The sequence below is a fragment of the Euprymna scolopes genome, chromosome 30, assembly GCF_053919585.1.
Source record: "Euprymna scolopes isolate OS-2025 chromosome 30, ASM5391958v1, whole genome shotgun sequence".
Classification (NCBI taxonomy): domain Eukaryota; kingdom Metazoa; phylum Mollusca; class Cephalopoda; order Sepiida; family Sepiolidae; genus Euprymna; species Euprymna scolopes.
The window spans coordinates 96,719,415-96,736,335 of NC_136511.1; the positions used below are offsets into that span (position 1 = coordinate 96,719,415).

Here is a 16,921-nt window from a genome sequence, read left to right on the forward strand (position 1 = left end):
TCCAGATGTCATAATAAAGTAAGTGTCTGTTTATTGGATTTTGGGGGCCAAATGGATATAACTGTGGACTATGGGCTCACTCATGGCAAGTTAAAATCCAATCAGATCTATTGCTTTCAATTATGCATTTATACATTAAAGGCATCACCCAAATAAATATATTAAATAAATATATCAAATAAATATATTAAATAAATATATTGAATATATATATTAAATAAATATATTGAATATATATATTAAATAAATATATTAGATAAATATATTAGATAAATATATTAAATAAATATATTAAATATATATATTAAATAAATATATTAAATATATGTATTAGATAAATATATTAAATAAATATATTAAATATATATATTAAATAAATATATTAAATATATGTATTAAATAAATATATTAAATATATGTATTAAATAAATATATTTAATAAATATATTAAATATATATATATATTATACATATTAAATAAATATATTAAATAAATATATTATATATATTAAATAAATATATTATATATATTAAATAAATATATTAAATAAATATATTAAATATATGCTAGGTTTGAACAAACATTCTTTCTATTAAATCAACATGACGTTACAAATCTAACAGCTAAACCAAAATTAGAGTCCACAAATCATAAATTGGGGGAATAAAGATAGTCTTAGCAATATGAGGTTTAAAATTCTACTAAAAATTACGAGGACTGAAGACAATTTGAAGGGAATTGTTTATAATATTCCATGATTAGATATTTATCAAGTATAGAAGCTATTATATGGAACCAGAACAACTGGAACAATTCTTGCCTTATTTCCGTATCTGTAAATGTACAATGGATAAAAGCAAAACAACAATATGAAAAAAAAGCTCACAAAAATGTTCGCTTTATTGCTAATTCGTTCACCACAAATTAGGAACATTTGATATTGCAACAATAATGATTCAAATTGGTTTCACTAGTTAATTAAAGGCATAAAAACATGATTGTATAATAATTCAATCAGAAAGTTGTACATTTTACGAAATGTTTTTGCAACTAATACAAAATAGAAGCAGAATGAAGCCAAGAAAAACAATACTTTGATAATTCTTGCAAATTTTATTTATATATTTAAAAAAATATTTTTCACATAAACTTATCCTTATTTCAGAGCGAATAAAGAAAATACTTTTTTCATACTTATACAATAATCATACCGTCTTCAAATATGGACTCTAGTTGCATTGCTGCCAGACCAATCGTAGGTATCAATTAGGGTTAAACACATTTCAAGGCTATGAAATCTCAGTTCTGCTTGAAAAGTGTTCAAAGTGAAATACGAGCAATCAGTAAAATAGCAAAAAATGTTCAAACGTTTTGTTCAACTCATTTCAGGAAGACAATAAAATCTATCAGCTCAAACATATGGTTTTAATGAGTTTTAAACTATTTACCAAAATATTTCTCGTATGAACTCCATATAGGTATTATTAAAACATTTTCATTAAATATAATACAACTAGTTGTATCTACGATGCAGTGAGGTCATTTTTGTTTTAATTTTTATGTCTTCATGTCATACAAAAAAATAAAAATAAAATTTAGTTGTAAAAAAAATACCAACCGTTTTTATATTCTCCAATAAAAAATGAGTTATTCCCCTTGACGCTTTATAATTTTTTTCTGTCATAATTGAAAAATGTTTTTTTTTCAGTTGTTCAGATAATAATTTGTAAAATAAACTGCAACAAAGCACGTTATTATAATATGATGCAATCATAAAACATGAAACTTTGCCAGTCAAAATCTGATGTGTTTACTTAAATGCTATGAAGGTTCAACTTTCAAAATATCACAAGATAACATTGACAGCATGACAGAAATGACCTTCTCTCCACTTTTCCATCTCTGATAAATGTCTGTCTATGCTGTGTGTCGGTCGTTTTTCTGCATATCAGTCTGTTTTTCACATGTGTCATTTAGGAATACCAGTTACAGTAACTAAAACGCTCTATCGAGGTGCATAAATAAACTTCTGGAAGTATAACTGGTGATAGACTAGTGTTCAGTCATCTGGATGATTTGGTATGTTCCCCCGTCCGAATAATTATTTTATTATTTTATAAAACCTTCATATAAACTGAATATCACCGTGGATTGAATTCTACTCAAGTTGCTTGAGCTTTTTCCTATTTACTTGCCTCCCCACGAGGGCAGAGTTAGACACAAGATCGGTTTTCTTCTCCATTGATCGACGACAAAAAAGGTGAAGTGTAGCATCAGAACAGTTTTTAACAAAAATCAGTTAACAATATTGTTTTATCATTAACAATATTGTTTTATCGTTAACAATATTGTTTTATCATTAACAATATTGTTTTATCATTAACAATATTGTTTTATCGTTAATAATATTGTTTTATCATTAACAATATTGTTTTATCGTTAACAATATTGTTTTATCATTAACAATATTGTTTTATCATTAACAATACTGTTTTATCATTAACAATACTATTTTATCATTAACAATATTGTTTTATCATTAACAATATTGTTTTATCATTAACAATACTGTTTTATCATTAACAATACTGTTTTATCATTAACAATACTGTTTTATCATTAACAATATTGTTTTATCATTAATAATATTGTTTTATCATTAACCCTGAATTAAGCAACTATAGCCAGCATTAGGTTAGAAGAATTAGGTTGGAAAATTAACGAATGTTCTGAAAAAAAAATAATTGACGAAAATGTAATTTATTGGGGAGAAAGAATATCTTTAAAAAAATCTGCAAATTTATTATTTTATCATCACAAAAATTCACACAAAGGTAAGAGTCTAAACAAATTTAAAAACATTTGATGTCTAACATCAAAAGATTATAAAATATATAAATTTTTTGGTGGAATTTAATAACTCCTGCTTTGTCTCTCACATGGTCATTCAATGTGAATATGATTAAAATAAATAGGGATAAAAATATTGGCTGTGAAAGAGTTTAAAATAACTGGTGCAAATGCGTGATTGGAAAGAATTATCCTGTACGAAATGGACATAACAACAATAAGAAGAGACAATAAATTAACTGAAATGAAATTGCTCCAATCAAGTCCAATAGCATTGTTACTTCATTAAGTCAACAAATCAATCTATGGCGTAAATTTCATTAAAACAAATTATTTTTTCATCAAAATTTAATTTTATTTTATCTCAGTTTATTCTGAATTTGTGGCACCTCATGTTGGTGCTCTAGGTTGATCTTGCAATTGCATCTAAAACGCTGTAGCTGCCCATTCAGGTAGGGTGTGATATAAGATGTGTTTAATGTAGGTAACCCAGTGCTGTATGAAAATCAAGATCAATTAAAAGATGTCTGTCTTTTCATTACCTTTCTTGATTTTGTGATGCACCAGAAGATATAGTCAACTATAGACAGAAGCACCATTATTTCATATTGCTCCCTTATGGCTTTTCTCATAACCATCTTTTTTTATTCATCATATGCACCTAGATATCATCTTTGTTTGTCACTATGTGGTTGAAATCATGGTTTAATTCTTTTATTGTTCCACTGACTAAAAAAAACAACATTTTATGTATTGTCGTTCCAATCTGACATTTTATTTGTGCCCAACAGACTCCTTCCACTAACCAGGCAATGGAGGAGTTATTTCTCACAGACATCAACTTTTTTTTACATCTACTTCAACTGAAGTCTAACTAGGAAGAGAATATTTACAGCTACTCACTTATTGCCCCCCCCTCTCTCTCTCTCTCTCTCTCTCTCTCTCTCTCTCTCTCTCTCTCTCTCTCAGTATACAGCATTACATTTTCTATGATTGAACCAATTGGAATGATGGTAAGAGTTTTATCAAAAATCTATGAAAAAAGGGTTCAATTCACAGTCGAATCATACAAAAGACTCAAAAAATGATGCTTAATCTTTCTCTTGTTAAACACTCAGCATTGTAAGGATAAGTGGAGTAATTCTGAGAAAAGAGTTGCATTCACTGTGTAAATGCTAATGAAAAGGGAGCCTACCGGTCGCCCTCGACTATGGTCAACCACTTTTACATTTTATTTTTGATCACAATACCTAAGGAATATTGGTTTTGTCTTCTTCCTTTACCAATTGGGGAGTTTATTCTTCCAAATGTTTCATTTCCATTGCTTGTTCGACAATCCAAGAATTCTAATCTGTTGTTTATCTATGAAAAAAGAAAGAAAAAAAAAAGGCCATACACACACGAATTGAACAGGAAAGTGAGTTTATTGCATTAAGTTGATAAGCTGTCGTTATAGTGTGATTATTTGCTGCGAATCTACGAATCTACCCGGAGGTGGAATCTTTTAAAGAAAGCAAATAAATCTATAAAAGCAATTAATCATGGCTATGCTTGTAACCATGGTGAGGTTCTCCATAGAAAATCTATATGATACGACAACAGATAATAAATAATGCATAGACAGCCAGATAGACGCACAGACACATTCTATTAGTTTGAGCACGTTAATCACAAACATGGTTTCATGTGCACTGGTTTACGGTAGCTGCTTGTGTTAGAAAAATAATCATAAAAATTAACTGTTGTTGGACTTGTACATTAAAAACACAAAACCTATTATAAATATTGCTGTCATCTGACTTAGAATCTTTTCAAAATATAACTTGTATGTAGGTGTACACACACACACACACACACACACACACACACACACACACACACACACACACACAATTGAAATAAAATTTTCCAATTTTGTATCTAATTGTAAATATTAATAATACAAACTTCTTTTTAGATAGCTCAAAAGTGCAATACTAGAGTTATAAATATTTTTATAATATTGTGCTTCACTAAGAACAGACGTGCAATTTAATGGTTATCTCAAAGATTTTTTTAAAACAACAATAAGAATTAAAATCACTAAGAATGATAATATAATTATGAACTGATTAAGAATTATAGTTCAATTAGTAAACGTTATATTATTACTTCTATGGGGTTGAAAATTATTTGTATGGGGAGTAAAACCATAGTGTTTTTTAATTGCTCTACCTATATATATATATATATATATATATATATATATATATATATATATATATATATATACTAGCAGGACTCGTTAACCGGCGTTGCCCGGTGGTAGCATAACCCTACCACCACATAAAAAATGAAAGTACAGCTGTTGTTGTTGCTGTTGTCCAACTCTCAACCTCCTCATGTTAAGAACGACTTTCGGAATGGACCCTCCAACCTTCCTATGTGTAAAACGGCTTTCAGAATAGACACCCTATTTTGTGAGTAGGGGTTGGGTTGTCACAAATTTTGCCCAAAATGTAACTTAGATAATAGCTGTCAGAATTCTCACATGCAAATACTATGAACGAACAACACAATTTGGTGGTTGCAGTGTCATTTGGCTCGTGTACTAATCTGGCTCGCAGAGTATGGTTCAGGGTATGGTATTTTTGTTGGCAAGACTGAAGTTTAGGTGGCAAAATACTCTCGAACCCTCTATTATTTAAAAGGAACTAAATTTCTGTCATCACCTACACGTTACCATGTAAACATGTAAACGGTATTTCAGGAAGTGACAGTTTTAAATAAGCAGAAAAAAAAGAAATAAGATAAACAGAACGTTTTCTTTAAATAATAATCAGTTATTATTTATTTTAAACAATATATATAGAATTTTGTTTAAATTATAAACAATATAAATAAAACACTTAATAATTTGAAACAATGTAAACCTTTTTAAATTTTAAGTGTTAGACAACAGAAACAGAAATAATTTTTTTTTATAATTTTGAAAGAAAATTTGTTCGCAGACATTTTTCAACATAAAAGAAAATACAAGTGAGGCAAATTAGGCAAAAACAATTTATTTTAATTTGTGACCTATTTGCGTTCAAAAATAAAAACAAGACATGTAATAATAGTTATTACCCGTGCAAGCCATAAGATAAAAAAAAAAGAAAAAAAAATTAAGCAACCCCCTAAAAAAATGTAAATAGCAATGAGTACCTGTGTGAGTGCAAAAAAAAAAAAAAATAGCTGCAGTATGCAGGCTTAAAGTGTAATGCTAGGAGGAAAAGGAGGTGCAAAGTACAGAAACATTTTAGTCGCGTGACTTATGGCGAACTTACGCCGTTACGACCCTTGACATAACACCTTTAAAGATTTGCCGTTAAGTTGTAAAAGCTGAACCATGTAAAGATTTGCCGTTTAGTTGTACAGTTAAACCATGCAATCACTAAAAGGGACTCATTCGGTCGACACTGGTGGATCGATTAATGTAAACAGAAGTTTATCTACTGTAAAATTATACAAACATTTTATTTTTATTGTTCAATGTTTTTAAATTTAAATTATTAAACAAAACACATTTAATCATTGTAAAACTTTATCCTGCATTATTTCTTTTCGAGAACAATATCTGCTGTAAAAGTAAACCAATATTTTATTTTTTATTAATCAATGTTTTTAAATTTAAATTATAAAATAAAACATAGACAGTTTAAAGGCTTCCAAATCAAATACAATCAGTCTTTGACTGTAGTAATGATTTTTAAAAGATTTTCTATTTAGCATATAAAGAAAGAATTTTAGTAAGTTGTACATTAAGAAAAAAACGGTTTATCTAGATGTTAGAAAAGGAAGAAGAAATCAAACATTTTAGACAGTTTAAAGGCTTTCAAATCACAAAAGCCCGGGTCTCGACTTTAATCGGCTGTTTTAAATTTTAAGAAAGAATGTTAGTCAATCGTAATTTAATACAAAAAGAAAGGTCTGTCTAGTTTTTAGAAAAGGAAGAAGAAATAATGGCTATCAGCATGTGACCATGTGTCAGAAAACAGTATGTACGGTGTATGTAAATACAAAAGACGTAGCACGCTAGTGTAGCTGTATAAGAAAAGTTAACATGTACGGTATATTTAATGTAAAAATGTAAACAGTCTTGGCTTATGAACATGTTTCGATGTATGAATATCTTTGTAATTGAGGTATTTCATTTAAAACGATTGCCTCCTGCATATAGGGAAGCCATGTTTGTAAATCTCTGGAGCTTTCGTTTTTGTAGGAGGATTTACATTATGGAATGAATGAATAGTCAGTTCTCAGCTTACAAGATTTGGTGGAATGTGAGAAGGGAGAAATCATTATTTTCGGAATCCGGAAAAAGAAAGATTATGTTATGTATCTAAGTATATGAGCCAGATAATAAGGGTGCAACCCCATGTCTGACTGAAATGCAGAATACCTTCTAGTGTTGACTGGGAGCGGTAGTAGTACTTTTTATTTAGAGGGGGAAAAAAAACAACTACTTTCATTATGGATGCTTATGACTGTGATGATTTTGCTCCTAGGATGTAATGTAGGATTTTAATATAACGAATAAATATGTTTAAGATGGCATTCAAAAGGTACATAATATAGTGTTTAACAGTCTAGACATCGTAAATTTGTATGTGGCAGCTGTAGGAGCAAACCTTGGTCTGGAGGGGAATTTCTGCAATGAAATCATATATATATATATATATATATATATATATATATATATATATATATATATATATTACTCACCTTCACTCCAAGCAAGGCATATGACCACTTGGACTTAAGGAGCTACTAATTGGGACCATGCCTAAGACAGATTAAAATGTTGGTTTACATTGGATTTGAACTTCTGCATATCAGTACAGTTTGGGAAGCAAGCAGCATTATGAGAATGTGTCTCCAAAGAAAGCACACATATCGGCATGACCCGTGCCACCATTTCCCACCGGTTCACATGCCACCTATCCTCTCCTTTAAGCGCAATCTACCAACACTTAACTACACACAAAACACCCAAGAAATAATTTAGAAAACTCCTTACAAAAATACTACCATCCTTGCCGCATAGCTCATTGGAGTCAAAAAACCTAACATTAGCCACCAAACCAAGTTTGGGAGTGAGGACAGCATACTCAAATTTTATAGGCGCATCATCTGATCAGTCAATTCACCAATGAACATTCACTATACCACAGTACCTCAAGACGAGTCCTGTGGGTTGAAAGCCTTAGTACCTTTGCTAAATTTCTCTACTCCATTGCGGAAAACGTGAGAAAGTTAGCATGCCACATAGAAAAAATGGTGAAAAAAAAAAAAGTATATGCAGATCTTAGCGTTGGTATTCAACCAGACATACATATATATATATATATATATATATATATATATATATATATATATATATATATATTGCAATTAGGAAGGGAAGACTTTTATGATTCATGGTTATTTATATATATACAAATTTACTTTTAATCATGAATCATAAAAATCTTCCCTTCCTAATTGCAATATTTAAATTTTGTATCTCTAAAAACATCATGAAATATCAGAGAGGCGATAGCACTCTCTATATAGGGATGGCCCGTACACGCCTATATACGCCTACAAAACAAAACTATCCAAATCTCAACTAAAATCAACTTATAAGTTTCAAAAAGCACATATTCTTACAGAGAAGCGTCTTACGAATCCAGCGAGTGTCAGAACGTCGGTTAAAATGTCAAAAGAGAGCAAAAAAAAAAAGGGTACAAAAATGGCCAATTGTTCTTCTTTCTTCTTTCTTCTTCTGCTTTCTTCTTTCTTTTGAGACGATGTATCTCGGTGTACGAACGGTCTCTGACAACAGTTCAAGCATCAATCGACTGCTCTTTACACGGAGAAGTGCAGTGACCCATCGCTTTTTAGCTAACTCCATAATTAAATAAGATTACGTGTAATAACAAGTTTTAAACACTATATACCCAATGTAGACAGACCACTTCGAACACGGAACTTCTCTCAAAAGGGACAGCTCCAAATAATACACCGGATGCTCACAGACGTTCCAGTTTGCCAGTGGCCTATATTTCTTGGACGCTGAATATTTGAGGTGAACGTTAAGGTTTTTTCTTTAAACAGTAACCCACCAGCGTTAATGAAACCACAAAATCTTTATCTCAGTTGATCAAAATTGTTATAAGAGTAACCTATCAGCAAGTACGACGTCAAAAAACAATGTTATAAAAACAAATAATTCTTCAGATTTTGGACTGTAAAATATGTACAAAATGTCAATGCTGTGACCAGGATTCGAACCTAGGTTAGCACGGCCACAACGTGGGGTCCTAACCTCTAGACAATCACGGCTAACACTGACGTCTGTCGCTCTTGGCAGAAAGACACATGACTACTGTCAAACTATTGAAAAATAAGGAGGAAACTTGAAATTCTCACGCATGCACAAAAATACACTATAGCAACCATTGTTAAATGCAGCTGAATCTCTTCGCTTGCTAAGAAAAGTAGATCAGACCAGTTCTTCTAAGTACTCACCAAACGCCAAAGGAAATAAGTTAAATTAACCGCAAAAGAAACTGCAAGAAAGTCATCTTCTAAGAACTCACTGGAAGTTGACCAAAAAGAATCAAAATCCAAGCCCTAGCCACAAAAATAACTAGATATTGTGGCTACTATACACAATCTACTAATAAAAACAAGTAAGTTTTCTAAAATAAACTACAATAAATTAACCAAGTAACCTCACACTGTCACTGATTAGGACTTCATATAAAGATAACAACTACACTATTGGTGTATATACCGTTCCACACTTTAACTATTGGTGACGGGGCAGTATCTCAATTCTACGAGAGTTGTCTTGCTATAAGATAAGTGATATTATAGTAAGATACACATAAGTGTTATATGTTTACATTTAATAAAAAATGCCAAAGTCAGCACGTAGTAAAAAAGCTCAGAGAAATATAGACTATGAAAAAAACAAAATCAAGGTATTATCTGAGCAAAAAGAATACTATCAGAAAAATGCTGAAATAATAAAAATTAAGTATCATGCAAATCCTGAGGCAAAGAAGGCTGCCTCACGTGCTGACTCAAAAGCACGGTATAACAGGGATCCCGAGGGAAAAAAACTGCCTCACGTGCTCTTTATAACAAAGAACCAGAAAAAAAGAAGGCTGCCTCACGTGCTGACTCAAAAGCACGGTATAACAGGGATTCTGAGGAGAAAAAAGCTGCCTCACGTGCTCTTTATAACAAAGAACCAGAAAAAAAGAAGGCTGCCTCACGTGCTGACTCAAAAGCACGGTATAACAGGGATCCCAAGGGGAAAAAAGCTGCCTCATGCACAAACTATTATAAATATAAATATCAAAAACTGCCAAATCTTTGCCAAAACGCCAAAGAATGAACCAAGAAAAATTTAATAGTAAAGGTATGAACATTTTAGAACTTTATAATACTCTAACTGTTTTATCAGAGAGGCGGTAGCATTCTCTATGTAATATAGAACCGATGGAGGACCAAGAGGCAACTCCTAAGGCCCAAAACCCAAAGACCTAAAACCCAGCAGGAAGCGACCTGCTACTAATGGAGGCGGCAATGAGCCGCCTCCTAAAAAAGACAATACTATCATGAATGTAAGTTTAAAAATAAGACTGTAAGTAAAAATACTAATTAACAAGAATAAAAAAGCATTGGAAATGCAAAAGGATATAGGGATGGTATGCCAAAAAGTATACAAACAAGATAGCTATGAATGGCTAGGCACATGGAAATAGAATTGCATCCAAAGTATAGCCCTATAGCTTTTCTCCAATCTTCATTCCGTGCCATCATAACGGTTGTAAAAAGCTATAGGGCTATACTTTGGATGCAATTCTATTTCCATATGCCTAGCCATTCATAGCTATCTTGTTTGTATACTTTTTGGCATACCATCCCTATATCCTTTTGCATTGCCAATGCTTTTTTATTCTTGTATATATATATATATACTTCAAGATATTGTATTTGCTACTGTATGTGCTATTTAGCAAAATAATTTCAAACCAATATCAATATTTTGCTCATGTTTTTTCCTCTGAGATGTACTTACATTGCAAATCCATGGATTAAGGAAATTCTTTTAATCATTGTATTCTTGAGTTCAAACAATGAATTTTTATTTGAAAAGTAATTCTTTTTAAATGAAATTTGAATATATAAACTCTAATTATATATATATATATATATATATATATATATATATATATATATATATATATATATAATAGTACTGTTATTGTCTTCATATTCTGTTTTACATCTGTTTTTCTTGCTGGCATGTGTTGGACGGCTTTTAGAAATTGACTTCCAAACTAACCCGTTTCTGACCAGGTCTTTATTTATACCCTGTTCTCTCAATTCTATTTTTAGCACTCCCTCCTATGCTTTTTATGATTTGTCCCCTGTGAATGGAACCTACTCTCTCAACTATTATACTAAACCAAGAATTCTATGAATTCTTTCAATGTGACCACACCATCAAAGTCTCCGTTTGTGCACACATGTCCTTATTTTGTTTTCTAAATAGAATCTGCATCTGTAGCTACTCCTGTTTTTAAGACTGAAATCACGCATCATTCACCGCGCCACCAACGTACATAATTTCTCTAGATGCAATGCATGGTTGCAACTCTCACTGATACGTTAATATATTTGTCGATTTATCATGCATTGAATAACATTTTGATCACTGAACTCAGCCTAAAAAAATAGTTCTTCAATTTGATGATTTAGTTGCAAATTCCATCTTTCATGTAATTAAAAGTTTCTTAGTTTTCACACAAATCATTATCACTGATTACTCAATAATAACTAGTGTTCCTTGGAATCAGGGAACAACAATTATTCACAAATTTCCCAAAATCACTTCTTTTTGATAACAGTTGCGAATCATTTTGTGTTATTGCAACAACCATTTACCATTGTATTGTTGCCGATCCACACCTATTGTTGCTGATCCATGGCTATTGTATTGTTGCCGATCCATGGCTATATTTTTTCTGCTTTGTATAATTCCTTCAGAATTATTTATCACACACATATATATATATATATATATATGAGAGAGAGAGAGAGAGAGAGAGAGAGAGAGAGAGAGAGAGAGAGAGAGAGAGAGAGAGAGAGAGAGTGTTAATCCACAAGGATAAAGCAGTTTCTGTAGAAAATCCTTCCTGTGAAAACTCAATGCAAAGCAGAGCATATATAATGGCTAAAAGAAAAATACACCACATACTAAACCCAATTACATTATAAATTTATTTCAACCCCCAAAACGAGCCTTTTCAAATGAGGTGTGCTAGCCAGGTTCTTACACAATACAGAAACTCACAACCGATATTTGTATTTATAAGAATGAATCTAATAAATACGAATATCATCCGGGCCATGCAGATGATTCTGACAACAACACAGTTTTTATACTGCATAAGTGCTATATTATTATACTTTAAGTGGTCTTATTTTTGTTTATTTATTTAATCTGAAAATCATGAGATTGTTTAATTTTTGATGAAATTAAAAAATTTCATGGTTTGTTTGTTTCTGTTTATTTGTTGGTGCTAATGCACTTACTGATCCGCGCGATTTTTTAAATCGTATTTCCAAGTTTAATTAAAGTTTTATGCTATGTTTTTTATTCAATTGTAAAGTTAAAGTACAGAATAGGTACAAAACACCCTCCCCTCCCCATGTTAAGAATGGCTTTTTAAATAATAACGTTATTATTTCAGCACGGATCAATAAGTGCATGAGTACCTATTTGTTTTATCATTGTTATTTTTTTTTCTCTGTAAATACATCTTTAGTAGCCGTGAATAAAGGTTTTTCCAATTTTCTATCGTTTCTAGATGGCTTTGCTCAGCCTCCTGCCTTAGAAAGGTATTGCACACCAATGTCTAGCGAACAGTACTGCTGACTAAGCTTCAGACCAATCCAGCCATGATGAATGAGATGGAAAGGCATATAGCTCAGAATAATGACAGATTACAGTGCATCAAACAGGTCAGTCCTCTTAATCCTCCTACTCTTTCCTTTACCTTCACTCTTTTCAACCCCTTTTTTTTCACTTCTACAATCACGTTTGTCTTTCTTTTTTTCCTTATTTTCTTCCTTGCTTTCTCTTTTCTTTCCTTTTAATGATCGTCGTCATCATCGTAGTCTCCTCCTTCTTTTGGCATTCAAGATCAATATGGTTTGATCACCAAAGATTATCAGGATTCAGATTACAGTTTGTTTAGAAAATCATACAGAGTTGAAAAGTTTTCTTGTTGAATCATGTGTGTGTCTGTGTCTGTGTGTGTTTATAAAATCATGTATGTAAGTAAATCTATATCTATATAAAGTTGAGTTTTTTTTCTTGCACTAACATTGATATTAAAAGCCTACATTTTCTATTTAAAAATTATTAAACAAACTTTTTAATATACTCAGTCATGGATATGCGAATGACTAAATAAAGGTTAACTAGTTTACATATATATGTATATATATATCTTTGGAAAACGAACTTTCATTAATTAATTATTCATTTTTTATGGTTCCTTATTGGATGATTGGTTTCTTATCATAGGTATTATTTTCTGTGGTGTAAATAAGTTTATATACGCCTAAAAAAAACAAACTAAAATTCAGATGCAGATAAACTTATTTTTACACAACAGAAAATGATACCTATAATGATTAATATATATATAATCAATTAAATAAACGACAAAAACACTCATTTCATTTAAATTACATATCCAACATTTGAATTATTAATGGCCATATTCACAAAGAACAGAAATTGCATCATATCTTTTCAAATGTCAAATGGCTACATAATGTTAAAAAAAAACAATCTCACTCATTCCATTTAACAATGCTATATACACTTTGAATACTAACGGCTTTTTCGTTCTGAAATAAAACAAAAACATTCTTTTCACACTACAAGCACAAGTATATTTTGTTGTAAAGTTGTTATGCATGCAGATTGTGGATTTGGTGTGTCAGGCTCAAGTTTTGTTGGGGCAACTGAATCACTGCTAGTAATATTCTTAGTAAAGGTATGAATTCATATATTGTCCTTTCAGCTATGAAATAAATAGTAAGATAAACTGAACTGAACTCACAAGCCTTGATAGTGAACTAGTCTAGGAGATCAAAACTCTGAAATAACAATCCTTTACTAATCATAATTGTATAAAATAAAGGCAATTACCCGAACGGAATAAACCTTATCATTATAATAATAAATAAATAGCAGGACCTATAGAAATTTTACAGAATGAGAAATATGTTGAATCAACAAGTATGTTTTTATAAAGTTGATATATTTCTGGATAGAGCAAAAAATTATTTGGTGGGGTGGGGTAGAAAAACCAATAACACGCAACAAATATGAGTTTATTAACATTTCTATGAAAATAGTATCCATTGCATTTTAAATATAGATCTGACCCAAATGAGATAAATTGATAAGTATTAATAAATACACAGAAAGTAATATTGTGCTACATAGTTCAATACAAATAATAAAATCGCATTGTAAGAGATCAATATTTAATTTACTGTCCAGCACCTCTTGGCAGACAATGTTCTACTTTTTTTTGCCCTGTTTCTTTCAAATGCTTCCGTGACTTTTTCATCGGTGAAGAACTACTGCACATTGAAATTACGAGTTCCCTTCTTGGAGCATTACAACAATGATCATATGTTATTATAATGATATTCAAAAATGAGGCTACATCAAAGGGAGGCTAATATCATATTCTTATCCAGGATTGCAAGATTGGCCCTTTTAAATCAAAATTTCGTGAATTTAGCTTTTTTTTTAAGAAGTTTAAGTTTCAAAAATTGTATTTGACCTTTTTCAAGGTGTAACGTACAGACTAACTAAGGAAAAACAATCAGAATATTATATAGATTAACTATAAATTCGATTTCATTATATTTTGTATGAAATATGAACCTTTAAATGCCTTATTTTATTAATATTTGTTTTTTTATTGTTATTCTTTTAAATGTTTACATGTTGAATCTAATTGGTGTTATTTGATTAAACAGAAAACGTGGCTCTTCTTTTGATGAGTCAATCTACTTATAGAGTTCCTCCTCCTCCTCTTCCACTACTAATCATAAATGTAAATGTATGAATTGAATAAAGCCAATGTCTAGAAGGAGAAGAGTGTCGATTACTTTCTAAGAAATCCAAATAATATAATGCTAATAGCGAGCAAGAAAATTGAAAGCATCAGCATCCATCAATTTGGCTCGATGCCCAACTCAGCCAGTGAATATTGGCTTTACTCAAAGGAGACACAGTATATTTGCTTGAAGAAAGAAAGAAATTGAGAGCATCTCCATAGGTAAATTGTGAAAGAAACTGTTTTCCACAAGTTGCTGGAAATAGAATTGTGTTACAAGTTGGACAAAATGAACTTCAGTGGTTTAAGCAGATGCATTCTGCTTCTTCAATTCCATCAATTTGGATATAGTATACATAAACGAGTTTCTAAAAAGATTGCTTGAAATATTATTTATTTTCTAGACTATCTGTGACCTACTGGGTCAGTATTTATTATATATATATTATTAAATATATAAACATTGGTTTATGAAAATAAACCAATGTTTATATATTTAATAATATAAAACAATTTGAATAAACCAATGTCAGTATTAAAAAATATATGAGCATATTGTATAAAATTATATTAAATTTTTTACAAGAAAGTATTTACTTGAGATTGGATGACATCATAAAAAGTGTCAACTTTTAAAAACAAAAGTTAATTTTGTGACGTAATCCATTTGTAATATATATTTATTTCTTATTATTGCTTTTTCATTTTTCTCGCTTCCTCTTAACTTCCCCTCTCTTATTTATGTTATTCGCCTCCTCACACTACTCCCTTTATCATCCACCTACCATCTAAAACATTCATCCGTGAATGGAAAAGTAACAAATGCCAGCATCAGAGTAAATAAAATGTCGGGTTGTAATGAAATTGAAAAAGAAACCACTGGAAATCCAGTAATATATCAAGTTAATTATCAATATAAAAGTAAACCTATGAAGAAGAGGTGGGAGAACAAATGAGAAGATGAAAAATTTGTTCAAAGTTTGATACCGGTCAACAATTCAGAATTCAGTTTTTAACTATCGGCTGCTACTTTGAATTCTCAATATTATTTACTTTTTTTAATGTTTAATTGATTTGCTTGTAAAATGAAATATTTCCCCGTTATTTTTGATGGAATATGTCATACACTCATGTTCAAGTAATCTTTTGTTTGTTCCATTAAAAGTTATGCATGCCCGAGAGAGAGAGAGAGAGAGAGAGAGAGAGAGAGAGAGAGAGAGAGAGAGAGAGAGAGGGAGAGAGAGAGAGAGAGAGAGGTTGTTTAAGTTTGAAATAGAAAGATGATGGCTCTAACGAATTAATATTTTATTTAGTTTTTAGAATGAATGATTTTTAAATGCTCGAAAAATGTAGCATTTCTTTATTTGTGTGTGTGTGTGTGTGTGTGTGTGAGAGAGAGAGAGAGAGAGAGAGAGAGAGAGAGTAATAGCAATAGTTTTGTCTTTTTCTGATTGATTGGGAAATCAAGAGAGATAAGGAGATTTTTCTTCTGTTTCTTATTCATAAGTTTCGTTTTGTTGATTTCCAGTAGTGAATAGGAATTGAATTGCGAAGTGATAGCAAGCAGGCAATAATTTTCGTTTTTCTTAATTCTCAATCTATCAGATTGAAAGTTGGAAAATTCATCCTTCTGTTAGATATGAGACATACAAATGATGATGATGATGATGATGATGATGATGATGATGATGGTGGTGGTGGTGGTAGGTAAAACAAATTTACATGTAAATTTGTTTTACCTAAATTGAATAAAATAATATCCTGCTCTTTATTTTTAGCACTATCAACAACCTTTTTGAAATTCCATGGTTTTCACGTTTAAATAGCTTTAACCTGGAATTATAAACAGATTCCAACAACCAAATCTTTGGTTTTAGCAAAGAAATTCATTTCTACA

General features: G+C 30.8%; 1 protein-coding gene across 6 annotated transcripts in view; it reads left to right on the top strand.

Annotated features, from left to right (window-relative positions):
• The window catches only part of LOC145254896 (zinc finger MIZ domain-containing protein 1-like), a 1,089,917-nt gene that overhangs the window by 586,272 nt on the left and 486,724 nt on the right, over positions 1 to 16,921 (top strand). For all 6 annotated transcript variants that reach the window (XM_080113820.1, XM_080113822.1, XM_080113819.1 and 3 more), the window contains one exon: positions 12,745 to 12,898. In XM_080113820.1, coding sequence (XP_079969946.1) covers positions 12,836 to 12,898 — 63 coding nt within the window. In that variant the 5' untranslated portion in view covers positions 12,745 to 12,835. The remainder of the gene's footprint in view (positions 1 to 12,744; positions 12,899 to 16,921) is intronic.